The sequence below is a fragment of the Pelodiscus sinensis genome, chromosome Z (genome assembly GCF_052426305.1).
Source record: "Pelodiscus sinensis isolate ZL-2025 chromosome Z, ASM5242630v1, whole genome shotgun sequence".
Lineage (NCBI taxonomy): Eukaryota > Metazoa > Chordata > Testudines > Trionychidae > Pelodiscus > Pelodiscus sinensis.
The window spans coordinates 24,468,583-24,486,950 of NC_143085.1; the positions used below are offsets into that span (position 1 = coordinate 24,468,583).

The window sequence follows — 18,368 nt, forward strand, 5'->3', positions numbered from 1 at the left end:
CTGTCTACACTGGCCTCTTGTGCAAGAACAGTTGCGCAAGAAGGCTTATCCCTGAGTGGGAGCATCAGAGCATTTGTGCAAGAAGCCCTGATTTTATACATTAGAACGTCAGTGTTCTTGCGCAAGTACTCGTGGCCCGTGTAGACAGGCGGCAAGATTTTGCGCAAAAGCAGCTGCTTTTGCTCAAAATCTTGCCAGTGTAGACAGACTGAGACTATTCACATGTATGAAGCTAAGTTCACACATCTGGATCTTCTGGATCCAGATAGGGTCACTGTAATACAGTTGGGATAGGGACCACATCTGTCAGCATTTGTACAATTCTGAGTGCCATAGCTACAGTGATTCAGATGGTTGTCGCTGGGTTATTAAATGGTTGTTAATCAATAACGCCGCTACCTGACACTCTACCCAAACTCAATCCAAATGTAAACTACTAGTGAATTATATTAATTTTGTTACATTGCTTTTTATTGATGGATTACTTTGCCAGTGCCTCTTTATAGCCAATGAACTACATAAAAGAGACTGTTTCCATGGATTTCTAGCCCATCTAAATGTCAGAGGTACCAGAAATTCTATGATGTGCTCTGTCTGCATTCTTTGCAGACCAAAAAGATTCAGATATGGTTCTGATAAGCTTCAATACTGCTAGCTACTTACTCAGAGCAAACTCCTGAACATTTTGAGGTTCAGCCTCTACTAGCTGTTAACCAAGTTGCTCTTAGGAGCAACATATCTCATCAGTCAGATTGTTTGCAAGAGTGCATTACAAGTCCTCCTTTCCTATATGACAGTGGTGGGCAACCTGTGGCCTGAAGGCTCTATGTGCAGCCCACAAGACATTTTGTGTACGATTGCTTACACACAGGGTTCCCAGATTCCACTGGTTTCCATCCATTTTGGGTTTGTTTGTACCAGTTTTACTAAAGTGACACACACATAAAGAAAGAGCCCATGAAGTAAAATTGACTAAAATCCAGGATCTTCCTCTGCATCCAGTCTAAGTGTTGCTATGTTTCACTTAGCATGCTTCTCAAATTCTAAGTATGCAAGCACAGTTAGCAAAACTACTCTACCCAGCAAACGGTGTTGGTTACAACAATTTTACAGCCCATTGAAAGGAAGGAGGGCCACTCACGTGACGCACTCACTAGCCTAGGTTTCCCATCACTACTATACGGCATTCCAACAAGGGCCTACAAAATATGGCACCGAGAAGAGAGATCAATGCCATCTTAATGGTTGCTGCCAACATAGCTTTAGTACCATGAATAATCCTGTTGAAATGAAACACATGCACAAGGTACTACAGGGTCAGTGCCTATGGTTCTTGGCTCTACAGCACTTATATATTAGGTGCAATGTTTGCAAAACAGAGCCTTATGATTATAGTAGGCTGGAGATTCTCTGTGGTGTCTTCAATACAAGGAAAAAAATAAATAATCTGGTAATTTAGTGCAAACCTCCTGAAGATACTGGGTGCCAGGCCTCACACTGCAGGTTGTCTGTCCTCAGAGTCATTTACCTTTGTGTAAATTGTAATATCAGAATATCTGAAGAGTTTGGGGGCTGGCTGAGGGAGGGAAGAAGCCTTTCTTCTTTACTTTTCTTTTTGTAAAATTCTATTTCCTCCTTCCCTTAAAGATCATGGGGCTGCAGGGGCTGTTTCTGACAAGGGAGCTATCAAAGGACTAGGATTTTTTCCATCTTTAGGTACTACTTTGAACCAGAATAAAGTGTCTGTTCCTTTAAATAGTGTGAAGAGCTCTTTTTTGATCCCATATTTTAAATAAGAAAAATTGGTGCTCTACCCCAATAGACAGTAGGGGGAGTCATTGTCTTCTGACTACTTAGTTTCAATATTGCTTTGTTTCCTTCCACAAGTAAAATCAGGTCAGACTCAGAACCCTTAGCATGAGCTATTTAGATAGAGAACTTAACACTTTCAAAGCCTTTAGTTCATAAGAAGCAGTTGAAATCAAGTAGCCCTTGTTCTAAGGGATATTCCTTGCTACAGAAACCTGGTTCTGAAAAGCTTACGACCTTTCCAGGAATGAGTAGTACCTTGTAATTAGGAATGGAAGAATGCAGGATCCAAATTGTGCTCCCTGTTTCTTTTAGTGTAAATCAAGGATAACTGTAGGGAAGACAATGAAGTTACACCAGGGTAACTAACAGTTTAGTACTGTGTTTCTGAATCAAAATATAGCTGTATAATCTGTACTACTGTTCTTAAAATGTGCAGGTAATGCATCCAAGGGTAATATTCCTTTTGGAATAATGTGACAATAGTGATACAATAGTAATGCTATTCACTTATATAATGCACTTCATGTAAAGAGGTCAAAGCACTTTTCAGACAGCTTTACTCCTTGAGACATGGCAGCTCTATATTAGTCTCTTTTTACAGACAAAGGGACTGAGATGAAACTAAGCAAAGTCACTTGCCAGAGGTCATATGACAAATCAGAGACAGAGTCAGAGTGGTTTCCAGATTCACCATCCCAGATTCTAAAAACAAGATACATTGGATTTCTATTGCCTTCCATCTTTTGTGGTTGCTTATCTCAGATCTGAGTTGTAATGTTTTCAAAACACTCTGGAATAGAATCATAGAATCCTAGGGCTGAAAGAGACCTCAGGAGGTCATCAAGTCCAGCCCCCAAACCCAAACCAGGACCAATCCCAACTAAATCATCGCAGCCAGTGATGGCATAACCAACAATACAAACATGCAGAGCAGTGGAGTCTCAGACTCACTCCCTGTGCTCGTATGGTCCCAGTTACCACAAAATAACTGAGCACCATACAGATCTGAGTGTACTTATCCTCTTAGCACCCTAATGAGGTATAGCAGTGCTATTGTCCCCATTTCACAGATGGAGAACTGAGGCACAGAACAGCTAAGTGGCTTACATAAGAACGGCCATACTGGGTCAGACAAAAGGTCCATCTAGCCCAGTAGCCTGTCTGCCAACAGTGGCCTGCAAGCAGGTGCCCCAGAGAGGGTAGACCAAAGACAATGATCAAGCAATTTGTCTCCTGCCATCCTTCCCCAGCCTCTGACAAACAGAGGCCAGAACACCATTTTTATCCCCTGGCTAATAGCCTTTTATGGACCTAACCTCCATGAAATTATTAGCTTCTCTTTAAACTCTGTTATAGTCCTAGACTTCACAGTCTCCTCTGGCAAGGAGTTCCACAGGTTGACTACACGCTGTGTGAAGAAGAATTTTCTTTTATTAGTTTTAAACCTAGTACCCATTAACTTCATTTGGTGTCCTCTAGTTCTTCTATTATGGGATCTAATAAATAAATTTTCTTTATCCGCCCTCTCCACACCACCCATGATTTTATATACCTCTAATATCCCCCCTCAGTCTCCTCTTTTCTAAACTGAAAAGTCCCAGTTGTTTTAACCTCTCTTCATATGGGATCCGTTCCAAACTCCTAATCATTTTTGTAGCCCTTTTCTGAACCCTTTCCAAGGCCAAAATATCCTTTTTGAGGTGAGGAGACTACATCTGTACACAGTATTCAAGATGTGGGCATACCATAGTTTTATACAGGAGCAGTAAGATATTCTGTCTTATTTTCTATCCCTTTCTTAATAATTACCTTACCCGTTACATTAATTACCTTACCCATTACAAAGATAGCTTCCCCAATTATCACCTCTAATATCATTAGCTCACAGACATTTACCTCTTCCCCTCATCCCCCTTCTGTTCTGAAATTTGATTTGTCCTTTTCATATGTGTTCATTTTTTTGATTGTATCCTTTGGTATATATGGTCATGCCAGTTTTCTTTCACTATTTGATCTGAGGAAGTGGGTCTGGCCCACGAAAGCTCATCACCTAATAAACCATCCATCTTGTTAGTCTTTAAAGTGCTACATAGTCCTGTTCTTTGTTTCAGCTACACCAGACTAACATGTCTACATTTCTATTAATAATTCCTAGCATCCTATTTGCCTTTTTGACCGCCGCTGCACACTGTGTGGAAGTTTTCAGGGAACTATCCACAATAACTCCAAGATCTCTTTCCTGATTTATCATAGCCAAATTAGCCCCCATCATACTGTACGTATAGTTGGGGTTATTTTTCCCAATGTGCATTACTTTACACTTATCCACATTCAATTTCATTTGCCATTTTGTTGCCCAATCACTCAGTTTGGTGAGATCTTTTTGGAGTCCCTCACAGTCTGCTTCTGTCTTGACTATCCTAAACAGTTTGGTATCATCTGCAAACTTTACCACCTTGCTTCTTACCCCTTTCTCCAGATCATTTATGAATAAGTTAAACAGGATTGATCCCAGGACTGACTCTAGGGAGACACCACTAGTTACCCCTCTCCATTCTCAAAATTTACCATTTATTCCTACCCTTTGTTTCCTGAATTTTAACCAGTTCTCAATCCAAGAAAGGACCTTCCCTCTTATCCCATTGCAATGTAATTTACACAAGAGCCTTTGGTGAGGGACCTTACCTAAGGTCATTCAGAAAGACTTTGATTCTGAGTGTCCTCTAGGTCCTAAACTAATGCCTTTACCACTGTATCATCCTTCTTCTAACTACATAAGTAGTGTTTTCTCTGACGTTGTTCTAGACTGTCATTGGCTATAGGATATCTTCTGGAGCAGGAGTCCAATGGTAAAAAGACAAAGGTTAAGATATCGTGGTATTTTCAGGTGAACAACATGGCTGTTAGGAGATCTTTTCTCGGGTTCTCAGTTAAAGAACCCATTGCTAAATACTGGATACATGCATGCCCATGCTATGTGGAATCTCCTTTAGATGTCATCCTCTAATACCTGATATTCATTGAATGTCAACTGGGGAAGTACCCAACAGCTCTGATGATAGAAGAGAGGTTGGCATCAGAATCAAATGGACATCCACTGTACAGAATCAGAGACACTCTGGAAGCATCATGAGAGGCAGCTGTGTTGAGTGGCTAGAGCACTGGACTGTGATGCTATTCCTGGCTCTGCTGCTCACTAGCCTATAACATAAGGAATGTCCTTGTCTCTCTGTTTCTTTTATTTGTTTAAAATGTAAGTTGTCTGAGACTCTTTCTTATTATGTGTATAGCACCTAGTACAATGGTTCTCAATCTCAGGTAGGATTTGGGACTTCTATAGCAGAAATACTAAATAACAGCAATAATTAATAATTAACACAGGGTTACAGAAGAGGGTATTCTGGGATCTAGTACACATCCAAATCAGCACTGTCATCTTCTCCATATATTGCTGGCTCACAGTATTCTAACGATTAGAGTTCCTTGATTCTTCTCAGCCATCCCTAAGAGAATGATTCTGTGCTTTCATGAAGCAAGCTGGACCCTTAAAAACAGACCTCTCATTTTCCTCCAACCATGCATTAAAATACCACCTCTGGCTAATAGCATACAGTGCTGCATTGCTGCAAAGTTCTGAGCATAACTACTGAGTTTTATAAGGGGAGATCAGTGCAACAAGATGCCTAATTACATGTGTCTGAAGGCAATCCCTTAATCTTGGGGAAGGATCCCACTCCTCAGTATTACCTTCCACTTGGTGCAACTTACTGTATAATTGTCATGTCCACTGTGCCAGAATCTTGGAAGATCAGCTGGAAATTAACGTACATTTCATTGTTTTAATGGTGGACCAAGAAAAGGAGAGTTGCTGGTTGATGGAAGACATGGGGACAAGGAAGGAACATCTGAACCAATGTTTTGTTGTTTGATGTTATAGGAAGCTGAGATCCTGAACACAGCGATTCTCACTGGGAAAACTGTGGCTGTCCCTGTTAAGGTGGTTTCAGTGGAGGTTGATGGGACAGTGACTGATCTTCTGGAATCAGTGGAGTGTAGATCATCTGATGAAGATGTAATTAAGGTAAGAGCCTATCATTTAATTAATGGAAGACCACTCTCTGCAAGAAATGCTGCCAGTAGTATCCTCTGACCTACAGGAGTCTGTTCTCTGTGTGGCTAGTTTAATCCCTTTTGATTGTCCTTCCACTAGAAAGCAAAGAACTGTCATTGTATTGTATAAACCAGTGTACTGGACTTATTAAAACACATTGAAAACCCCAAATCTCTATTCAGCATCTTGGAGGGTGTTTGTCAAAAGTAAATACTGAGCCATAGAGATCAATATCAGAGGGGTAGCCGTGTTAGTCTGAATCTGCAAAAGCGACGAAGAGTCCTGTGGCACCTTATAGACTAACTGAAGTGTAGGAGCATAAGCTTTCGTGGGCAAAAACCCACTTCGTCAGATGCATAGAGATCAGTGATTGTCAGGGCCCAGCGTCGACCACACCCCTCCACCTTGCCTCTTCTCTCACAGGTGATTTAGTCCACAGAAGGGTGACTGTGTGTTGGCTAGCTATGCCAGCTTCAGGGCAGAGTTAGCACAAACTCTGATGCAGGGGAGACTCTCATCTAAGGACTTTGTATCTGTGTCACTTGCAGTTCTCTCACCTTGGTGTAAATCTAGAGTAGTTCTGCTGGGATTAATGCCATTCCAGCAAGGTAATAATGTAAGGGCTAAATTCTGTTCTCATTTCAATGGGGTTGAATCAATGAATGGGGTACACTGGGGAAACTGACAGCAAAATTTGTCACTGAATGGCTAGAAGACAGGAAAAAAAGTCCACTGCAAACCTTCTTAGTAGCTGCTTTCTCCTGTTTCATCCCTCTCTTCCAGTCCCTCAGTGAGTTTGTCTACACTGCAGCTGAGAGCAAGCCTCCCTATCCAGATAGACAGTCTTCTTATAATAGAACTCACACTAGCGTGCTGGAAATAGCTATGTAGACATAGCAATACTGGTGCAGGTCTGGGTTTTTTTCCACCCTGCAGAAGCCCATTTTAGTTTCTGGGTTTAAGTTCATGTGGGTAGTGCAAGCCTCTGCTGGCCTATGTGCTGTGTCCTGATTAACTAAGTTTAGTGTATTAATGCCATTGCTAATCTGTCTTCCTGGGTTGGGCAGTTCACTCCCAGCCACAGTGTAGCCATCCTGTGGAGGGATTGGAAGGTTATGTCTATGCTGCAGAGCTTTTTTGGAATACAGGAGGTATCCCAAAATAGCTATTCTGTATCTTTTGAGAGCATCCGTTATTTCAAAAAATAATGGGCTCGCTATTCTGACATCCCTGCAAACTTCATTCCATGAGGAGTAAGGGACATTTCAGAATAGTGATTTATTCTGAAATAAGTACTGTGTAGAAAGGGCCAAATTTTGAAATAAACTATTTCAAAATAAAATCAAAATAAGATCCATAATTTGTTAAGCTCAAATTGCGTATCTTGTTTCAATCTGTGGTGCAATGTGGACACACCTGAAGTGTTCCTGTAGCCCGTGAGAAAGTGACACTGGATTAGACTCATGTGCAGCCTTGCTTGTGCTGTGTAACTCATTCATCTGTTAATACTTTCTCTGTCTCCTTGTCTCCAGTTGAGGTTCACTTGACTTCTTAGCCATTCCTAGTTTCTTTGCTTGAAGAGCAAGTAAACATGTATTAAAATGGAAAAAGCCTTGAGAAATGCATCCAGAGATAGTGAATATTGTGAGTCTTATTTTGTTGTGAACCAGAAAATGAAAGTGAACCTCCATGTGATGGGAAGAAAATCGCTTTGCAAGTGAAGTGCCTCCCACTCATAAGCATGAATTGGAAGAAGAAAGAAAAAAGATAAAATTGTAACAAATAAAGCACAAATACCTACACAAGAGAAATTATCCAATGCATATGATGTCTTCATGAGAGAAACATGCTGAACCAAAATCCAGTTTATTTTGCCACTGATCTTTTAGTAGTATAGATTAGGTCTTCCAAACCTTGGGCATGTATATTACTTTTCACACAAGTGAGTGACAGACAAGTGTAAAATGACAGGATCAGGCCCCAAATGTGTAAGAAAAAACCCACAGCTCATAAACAGAGTGCTTTCTACAGCCCTTCAAGCCAGACAGCACATATATCCTAATCAAACTTTCACTTCTGAGTTGAGGATACCATGTGACTTTGAGAGTTCAAGACTTTGCTATTTCAGGTCATTGCACTCAGTACTCAGAACTGCTCTAGTTCAGAATAAAAACAGCCTACGTTCATTTTTCATTCCTACTTTTTTCACTCATTTAACCTGCCAACACATCATTAATACCAGAAATGATTGTCTCAAGACAAAAAGTTCAGATGTGATTTTTGAAGATTTGAAAAGTTTGGGGTGGAACGGATTTGGACCTGTTTATATATTTTTTACTTCTGTTTTTCATATATCTTATGGAGAATTAATAGTTTGTTCTTTTCCTATACAATATTGCCTGGCTTTCTAAAATAATACAAGATTGGGTCCCTTTGTAAAGGATACCATCATAGCTGTTGGGCTTGATGTATGAATTATGGGGTAAAAATCAATCATCTGTGGTATGTGGGAGATAAAACTAGATCTTAAAATTAGTAAATCTACAGAGTGGACATCTTAGAGATAGAGGCCATAATCAGGAAAGATGCTGAGTACCCTCAACTTCTGATAACTACAGGTCCAACTCTAGTACTCCTCTGGTTTAATTGGGCATTAGGGATGTAAAAATGCAGTTAAAAATGTAACCGTGTAATTGCAAAGAATTATAACAGTCATAAGGTGTCCCCGCTATAAGTCACTTAGGTATACATTGATTCCATACTAATGTTGTTGATGCTTGTAGGAACTGATGCATTATAAGTTATTCTGTGCCCTGCTCTTAAGTCACACCAAAAAAAAACCCAAACACAGTTTGCACCTGTGGAAGTCAGCCACAGGGAAAATAATTCCCCGCTTTAAGTTATTTTGCTATAAATCCTAGGTTTTTGGAACATATCTTGGACTTATAGCGAGGATGGCCTGTACAAGGTTACATACACTGCAGTGGGCTCTTCAGTATAAAGCTTAAATACTGCAGAGCCTGGACAGGTTAAGGGTGAGATTTACCAGTTAACCTATTACATCCCTAAACTGGGGATTAAGCATCTCACAAGAGATTATCAGCACAATGACAGATTGGGCCATATTTTTTTCTCAAGACTCATTATGCATCTATTGTAATGCACGATGATGTGCTCTGAAAGGATGTAGATTTCACCATCAGGTTTCTTGGAGAATAAACTGGCCATTTAGTTTATTCAATGTGGAATAATACAACTATGAATACTGAAAGTTTTTTTCAGAAACTCAGCATCCCACATTTGGTTAATATATGTTAGTGGACAAAGGAAGAAAGACAATGATAGGCAGGGTTGGATGTAGAGGATGGTATGAGGTGGGAGTGAGAAAACCAAGCACAGAATGATGACAATACCAGTTTCTCTGGGATTTGCCATTATTACTTCAGAAAATCACAGCTGGCCTGTGAAAAACTTGTAGCCTGTCTACTTGTAACATTTACACCCAGTTTACTTGTCCTTAAATATAGGCCGACACAGCCAAAAATTAGAGTTAAAACCAGACCGACTAGAAGCAAATTCCTTTGTGAATCCAAAGTTGCCTTTTAAAATATTTTTAACCTAACTTATCTGGCAGCCAATGGGCCTTAGTCACTGTGAGCCTCTCCCTGAGCTGGTGTAAATCAGCCTTGTCCTGCTGACTTCAGTGGTTCTGCACCAATTTACAGCAGTTGAGGATCTGGCCCTGTGCTATATTTTCCTCAGACAAAGGCTGACAGGAATATTGAACTCCCTCAGCAGTGCATTTGCCCATTTTAAGATGGATTCATACCCCGGCAGGAAATATTTAGCTCCAAATCTATCCTCTCTGGGCCCCATTAGTTGATAACAGGGCTTTCCTAGTGGACATCCTGTAGTGTTGAAGTGGAACTGAAAACTGCATTTTGTTCAAATGGTGCATACCCGCAACTGGAGTCTTTGCTTAATATTCCTTAACATGCACCTGTAAGACCAATGCAGGTAATCAAATGTTACTGTTAGGAGCAGCCTGCTGAGAGCTTGAAATTTACATACAAGTTAAGGAGGGAAGTAACAAAGTAACGAAACATCTTGAAACACATAGAGCTGTAGATGGTGAAAAGTGACTGCCGTAAACTATATTTTAACTTCTCTGTTGGGAGATTATAATTAGAACTGTCCAGATAACTGAGGGTATGTCTACACTACCCTCCTAGTTCGAACTAGGAGGGTAATGTATGCATACCGCACTTGCTAATGAAGCCCGGGATTTGAATTTCCCGGGCTTCATTAGCATAAGCGGGGAGCCGCCATTTTTAAATCCCCGCTGCTTCAAACCCCGTGCAGCGCGGCTACACAGGGCTCGAACTAGGTAGTTCGGACTAGGGTGCCTATTCCGAACTACCGGTACACCTCGTTTCACATTGACTCAAACAAAAAAATTTCACTGCACCAAAAAGCTGAAAATATTTTGTTTAGAGTCAAACATTTTGTATTTTGATTGTCGAAACATTTCATCTACACTGTAATGAAACATTTCATTTAAATTTTGAGCTTTTATTTTTTCAAAATATATTAAATAAACTGAAGCAAATTTCACAGTAAAAAGTAATTTTGAAGCGAGAAATCTAAATGTTTTCATTCAAACACTTTTTTTGGTTAATATTTAGGGTTTTCTCCACTCAAACATTTTGTCAAAATGTTTCAGCTGGCCGAGAATGTATTTTTCAGTGAAAAAAAGTTCTGACTGAAAAACTTATAGCCTGTCTACTTGTAACATTTACACCCATTTTACTTGTTTTAGGAAATTTTATCTTCATATTAACATCTTGTACCAAAGATGAGGCCACGCAGTTTGAAAGTCCAGTGTATTATGTTTCCTTTTTTGAAATCTACACAGGGTTTCCATTTATCTTAACAGTTGCAAATCCAGCTGTCATGTTGGTGGCTTCTGATTAAGTATGCTTTTCTGTCTCTCTTAATCCTCTTTTTTTACTGCTTCTGCAAGATCCTCCTGAATCTAGTAAATATGCCTCTGATTTAAGAAATTGATTTCAACTGAATGTTGATTCAGGGAAAAAAACAAATTTGCTGGCATGTATTGCTGAGTCATTGTAGAGATCATGAACCAAAGTCATAGTTTATGTAAATGAAATCAATGATGTTACATCAGTTTATATATGTTGGAGAACCGGCCCCTCTTCCTTTGCATGGTGATACTAGGCTTACCCGGTGTTGCTCAGGCCCAGCCCAAAGCAGCAGGAGCCACACTACGCAATGGGCGGCTGTACCCCACAGGCAGCCTGGGGTGGGAGGAGCTGTGCTGCCAGCCAATGGGCTGCTCCCCAGGGCTGAGGCACTTGCTGCTCCCTTGTGGTCATTTACGAGTATAGCTGTCCCTACTATCACGCCCCTTTCTTTCCATTAGATGTGAAACCGTCACATTCCAGGCACATCCCATTGTCCTGGCACAAACACTCCCTGACTTTGCATTAAGTTATACTAAGAGGAAGTTGCCTACCAAATTTGATGGTCCTGGCTCCTACAATTTAGGAGAAGTTCTTGAACAAATGGACTCACAGCCAGCCAGATAGACACAGACAGATGCATAAATTCTCTAAAATACATAGCAGAAGATTTATAACGTTTTTTTTAGTTTAAACTGTTAATAAAGAAGCTTGCAATGTGGCTAGGAATAGGTGGCTGAGACCTTTAGACTGGATAGTGAAATGTAAAATAAATAGTGATCCTTGTTAAATAGTGAACATTTGTCAATCTTCCCATAGTACCCAGTGTTTAGAAAAGGAAATAAATACAATATCCAAGCAAATAATCCTGCATTGGAAGAGAATTAGACAACAAGGCCAATGCCTTGTTCATCTTTAATTTAATCTGTGATTACTTAGGTACCTAACATGTTATGCACATGCAAAAATGTATGCAGGATCAGTGTGGAGATAACTAGACCATGACCAAATAGAGATTGATCAGTTAAAATTGAGAAGGTACTGTCTTCCACAAATTGAGGCCCATGGACCTCAATGACTTTGCAGCAGAAAACCAATTTCTGCAGGCTTAGGTAAACTTCCATGGATGACACTGAAAACGCATCACTGTATTTTCAGTATACCAGCTGTGTTCAGACTTAGTCTTGTACCCAGAAATCTCAAGTAATGAAGATAAACATCCATAATTAGTGGTCAGCCTTCAGCATGGGGTTGTAATTAGAGTTTCTGTTCTCTGGATATTAGAACAATAAGAGAAAGAAACAGTTGATTAAAAATGCCCATCATACAAAGATTAAAGTTACAATTCTTTCTTTACTGTCGTTAGAGGTGTTTTTCCTTTCCTTTTTTTTTCTGTGTCTTTGTTTTTTTAATGTATCCATTTCAGGTATTGTAACATTTAAGAGGTCAGATATTTTCTGCTTTCTTTTATTCTCATATTGTTTTGATTAATCTTTCCCAGAGGATGAGGGTAGTCAGTGCCAGTCTTTGTTTCAGGGTTATGTTTATTACTAGCTCCGTTCATTTGGAACTTCAAAGCACAAAATTGGACCACATTTTTTCCTGTTTTATACCCTGTGAAATACTGTTGACTTAAACAAGGTTACACGAGATAAATTATAGCAGATACTTAGCTGTTAATTCACCATCAGCGAGGACCAGTGTTGCCTCTAAGGTTTTATGTCCATGTGTAGAATGAATTTTGTTATGTAAGCCCATATGGAGAAAATGTGCAACACATCTCCTCCGTGTTGGTGCACATAATACAATTCATTCTACAGGTGGACAGTCTGTGGTGGGGATAGGGCCAAGAGGTTCAGAGTGCAGGAGGGGGCTCAGTGTTGGGGGGATGAGGGTTCTCGCTGAGAGTTCAGGCTCTGGGGTGAGACTGAAGATGAGGGATCTGGAGTTCAGGAGGGGACTCAGAGCTGGGGGTGAGGGTTGGGGTGCCAGTGTGAAGGCTGTGGCTGAGGGTGCAGGATCTGGGGTGGGGATAGGGATGAGGAGGTTTGGGTATTCGCTCCCACAGGAGAGAGGGCTCCCCTAGTCCTCTGTCACAGCAGCAGCTCTAGGCTCAGTGAGAGGCACCTCTCTGCTGGCTATAGCAACTCCGGTGAGGCTGGGTTTGCCTGGGGAGGCCCACTTCTCTCCAGCTGCAACAGTTCCCTGCCTGTCTCACTGTGGTCTCTTCCCCAATTGCAACTGCTCTGTGTGCTGCATCCCTGAGCCCCAATGTGGGGCTTATTAGGCAGCTGCATGGTTGTATGGTTGTGCAACTTAGATGGAACCCTACTGATGATAAGTGATCATTTAAGGTGATTTGGACCATAATAATCCACCCAATACCCCCGAAAGCATGTTATGATCCTCTCCGCGTTTCCTCCCTACTGGCTGGAAGAGACTCACTGTCTCTTCCAGTCCCTCCCCTAGCTAGGCAGCTCTGTGCATGAGTACTGAGCCCCTAGCTGGGCAGGGTTCATTAAGCAGCTGTAGTCTATGCTGCCACACAGCTTGGGGAGAACACAGATCCTCATGCCACTAATGAAGACTCTGAGAAGTAAGAGATTGAGAGTGGTATTTTTCCAAAGTCCTTATCATTATGTCCCATAGACTTCTGAGAGAGTAGTCATAAGCCAGTCCTGAGTGATTCTGAAAAGCTTACTCTCTGATTCCCATCGCTGTGGTACCTCTAGGTATTTATCCTCACAAAACCTGCCTGCAGCAGGGTGGTGTCATTTTGTAGAAAATCTTGGAAACTTAGCCAAGGTAATACAAGATGACTTTCTCAGAGCAGGAAATAGAACCCAAAGCTGATCAGTCCTAGCCATGTATCCTAATCAGCAAATAGTCTTTTCCACAGGAATTTTTTGGAAGTCACACAGTGAGTTAGTGCCAGAGCCAGGAATATGTTCCAATAACATAAAAACTCGGGGACACCAAATGAAATTAATAGGTAGTAAGTTTAAAACAAACAAAAGGAAATTTTTTCTTCACACAGCACACAATCAACCTATGGAACTTCTTGCCAGAGAATGTTGTGAAGACCAGGACTTTAACATTAGACAGAATGGGTAGGAATGGTGTCCCTAGCTTCTGTTTATCAGGGGCAGGAATGGAAGATAGGAGATAAATCACTTGATAACTACCTGTTTCTGTTCACTCCCTCTGGGGCATCTGGCATTGGCCACTGTTGGAAGATAGGATACCGAGCTAGATAGACCTTTGGTCTGACCCAGAATGTCGATTCTTATATTAAATTCTTAATGGCACATAATTTCCTTCTCTAGCCCTTAGACCAGCGTGGGCAATAAAACAGCAGTTGTTCACCAGGGTTAGTATCTGGTGGGCTGCTGCCACTATATTTACCTGCGCTTCTGCAAGTAAGGGCGATTGCAGCTCCCATTGGCCAACAACAGTGATCCACAGCCAATGGGAGCTATGATCCCCTGTACCTGCAGAGGCACAGGTAAATGCAGTGGTGCTGAGGCCTACTAGGGGCTAAGCTAGGAGATTGGATCTGGCCCATGAACAAGGATTTGCTCACCTTTGCTTTAGGCAATACTCTATCACTGAGTATTTGATACAGAGCACAGCACACCCATAAACTGATTTTTATCCAAAAATATATTATGCTTCTAACAAAGTTCCTTGAGGGATCTTCATTTCTAGTGTTCCACACATTGAAATCAGATAAAGCTATGAAAAGGAAAGCAGCTCCAAAAGCCCTCGTCTATGTTGGACCCACACTCGTAACAAAAGGAAGGCAACAGACCCTCAGTATCTCATGATGCCTGCCAAAGTCCTTTCAGAGTATGATCCAGATGAAGAGGGAGCTGAGAGCCTCTGTACTAAAATGAGGCAGCTTCATTGCAATTGGACAAGCAGAGGGTTATCCTGCAGGTCTATGGCCAAAAGATAGATTTCCTGCATCTAGCCTGCCCAAATGCTGCTCTCCCAGGTGTGGGTGGACAATGGAATAGTGAATTTCTACCCCAGGTTATGTCTACACTACAGAGGTGTTTTTGGGAAAAAGGCTGTTTTTCTGAAAAAACTTTACTTACGTCCACACTGTAGTCACATTCTTTCGAAAGAAAATCAAAAGAACAGAAGGGGTTTTCCGACATTGGTAAACCTCTTTCTATGAGGAAGAAGCCTTTTTCTGAACGAGCTCTTTCAGAAAAAGGTGTGTGGGGATGTGAAAGAGGGAGTTCTTTCAAAAGAACAGGAAAGAGGAAAAAAGCACAGGTGCTCTCGTGGCTACTTCATCCATAGTAATCAAAGCTGAAATGCAAGATAGCATCCACACTTCAAGATAGTGTGGGCGTTATCTTTTGAAAAAACAGATGGATTTTTTTCAATGCGCTTTGGCAGTGTGGACGCTCTCTTTTGGAAGAAATTTTTTCAGAAGATCTCTTCCAGAAAAACTTCTTCCAAAAGAAGCCTGCAGTCTAGATGTAGCCCCAGAGCATTGCTTATTTTTATTATCAAACCACCTCTGCAGAAACCAGGTCCAAACTGTTCAGCTGCATCTAGACTGGCAAGTTTTTCCGCAAAATCATCTACTTTTGCAGAAAAACTTGCAGCTGTCTACACTGGCCGCTTGAATTTCCGCAAGAACACTGATAATCTCATGTAAGATCGTCAGTGTTCTTGCGGAAATACTATGCTGCTCCCGTTCGGGCAAAAGCCCTCTTGCGCAAATCATTTGTGCAAGAGGGCCAGTGTAGACAGCACAGTACTGTTTTGTGCAAAAAAGCCCCGGTGGCTAAAATGGCGATCGGGGCTTTTTTGCGCAAAAGCGTGTCTAGATTGGCACGGACGCTTTTCCGCAAAAAGTGCTTTTGTGGAAAAGCGTCCATGCCAATCTAGATGCTCTTTTCAAAAATGCTTTTAACGGAAAACTTTTCCGTTAAAAGCATTTCCGGAAAATCATGCCAGTGTAGATGTAACCTTCAGGTATGAACAATCAGCATTCTGTTATTGGTTCTGAGGCAAGCATTACAAGGCAACTTTGTCCTATCCACTCTGAGTAGTACTGAAAGGACAGTAATGCCTCTGACATTTTGTAAAGTCTTCTTGCGGAATGATATATTTAGCACTAAAAACTCAGTGTGGTCTTGTTAGTAGTAAAAATTACCTCCCTCTAATTAAGTGATATACATTACATGCTGCTCCCACCAGAATTAAGGCATCCTAGCCTTTGAAATAGCCTGACACAGCTATTAAACTTTTAGCATCTATTTCTCCTCTTTCTAACACCAATATAATTCAGGAGAAAATTCACCACATAGAAATCAGTGCATGGGTTTAAAACCAATGGGAAAAGATAATCAGGTCCAAGGTTTTGACTAGGGCTGTAGTTTGAGCTGGACAATTAGTGTTGCCAGTGTTCACAAAGCTATTGTGTCATGATAGTCTATGTTAAATCCCCAGCTCTTGGAGACATATGATGGCATGATCATCCCATTTTCCTTTTTCAGAAGTAAGTTTTTAGTCCTTTCTCTGGTTGCAAGGGAAAATTTGAAAATATGAAGTAAGTGTATCTCAGAGACGCAAAAAATAAAATAGTGAATAAGGTTGTGGGGTTTTTTCATTTCAATCTCATGATTTTTTTTAAGACAGTCTCATGATTTTGGGGTTCTGCTTCACAGTTTTTGAATGCTTGGGATTGGTGATACTGCAGTTTAAAAAAGTATGAGTGAACATAGAGATGATCAGAATACTTCAAATGAAACTTTGTCAGAAAATGGGATTTCATTTAAATAAAACTTTCTATGGAAAAACAGAATTTTCTGTTGGGGAAAATCAAACTGAAACATTTCCTTGTTGGTTGTTTGGATATATGAATGTTTGTGTCCATCTGAACCTTCATGAAGGCTTAGTGCTGGGTCCCTCACAGTGTGCCCTGTGTACTAAGTGCTTGGGCAGTCACCCAAGAGAAATTCAAATGCTGCCCAGCTGATGTACAGAGTGCCACAGAGCCTACAAGCAACCTGTGTTTCTACTAGTGGGGCACATCCTCACATGCTCAGTGCACATAACAAAATTTATTCTGCATATGGGCAGAACAAGTAGAGGGAACATTGGCCCCTTATGCGTTCATTTTCCCCTTTAAGCTCTGGTCTTTGAGGGTATGTCTACACTACAGAGTTTTGTCAGAAAAATGGTCCTTTTTCGACAAAACTTGATGAACAATTGTGTTTTTCCGCATGAAAATTGAAAACAGATGTGTTTTTCCGGCATTGGTAATTCTCATTCTACGAGGAAGAAACCTTTTTGCGAAAGAGCTCTTTTGCAAAAAGGCGTGTGTGGACAAGGAAGAGGGAGTTCTTTCAAAAGAAGAGGAAACAGGAAAAAGCACAGATGCCTTGGTGGCCATTCCATCCATAGTAATCACAGCTTACATGCAAGAGATTGTCCATTCAGTCTGGATGCTCTCTTTCGAAAAAGCAGATCACTTTTTAGAGGCACTTTTGCAGCATGGCCACGCTCTTTTGGAAGAAGAATTTTTTTGGAAACTCTCTTCCAAAAAAAGCTTCTTCCAAAAGAAGGCTATAGTGTAGACGTAGCCTGACTAGACTACATTTCCCATTATGCATTGTGGCATCTCACTGCGGCTAAGTTATCATGACACAGTGTGATTAACATTAACTTGAAATAAAACTTTCCATTTCAGAAATGGAAATGAAAAGTTTTAATTCAGGAGTGCCTAAACATTTAATTGTGATCAATGGTATTGAAATAAATAATTATTATCTCAACCCAGTTTCAATATTCCCGAATATTCTAGAAAATTTTTCTAGAGTTTTCAGCCCATGAAAAATATTATTTTACGTTTCATCACAACTCAGGAAGAAGATTGAAGGGGGGCAAAAATTTCATTTTTTTCAGTCAACGCTAGTGATCACAGGTATCATGAAAATATAGTATTAAAATAAAGATCACAGGAATAATTAGTGTGCCCAAGCTTGATGCTATTGAAGTTGTTTTTAGTGGGAGCAGAAATAGATCCTTAATCTTCCCCAGATTAAAATCAGGAAAGGCAAAAATATGTACTCAATACAGAATTTGCCATAACTTCCACTGTACATTTCAATTTATTCCAATAGGTTGGACTGGTATCAGGACTCTGAAATTCTCTCTTGAGAGCATACCTGTCTACTAGTCTTCTGCGAAGGTCAAGGTTCAACTTGGCTCTCAATAGAAATTTCTATGAGGCAAAAATCAAGGCCGTGTTTCTTTAGAATCACAAAACATGAAATAGAGGCTGATTGTGGAGTCATAGTTATGGTAGCATAGGTCAAATTCATTGCTGACATGGGACTTTCACTGATGTTCAAATATGCCTTCACATCAGGCATCAGTGAATTTAGTCCTTTGTGTCTACATGGCAGAGACTGTATGGCCAGTGCATGCAGAGAAAA

At 40.7% G+C, this 18,368-nt stretch overlaps 1 protein-coding gene across 2 annotated transcripts in view; it reads left to right on the plus strand.

Annotated features, from left to right (window-relative positions):
• Positions 1 to 18,368, plus strand: part of TMEM132D (transmembrane protein 132D) — a 597,317-nt gene that overhangs the window by 519,488 nt on the left and 59,461 nt on the right. For both annotated transcript variants that reach the window (XM_075898457.2, XM_075898459.2), the window contains one exon: positions 5,750 to 5,893. In XM_075898457.2, coding sequence (XP_075754572.2) covers positions 5,750 to 5,893 — 144 coding nt within the window. The remainder of the gene's footprint in view (positions 1 to 5,749; positions 5,894 to 18,368) is intronic.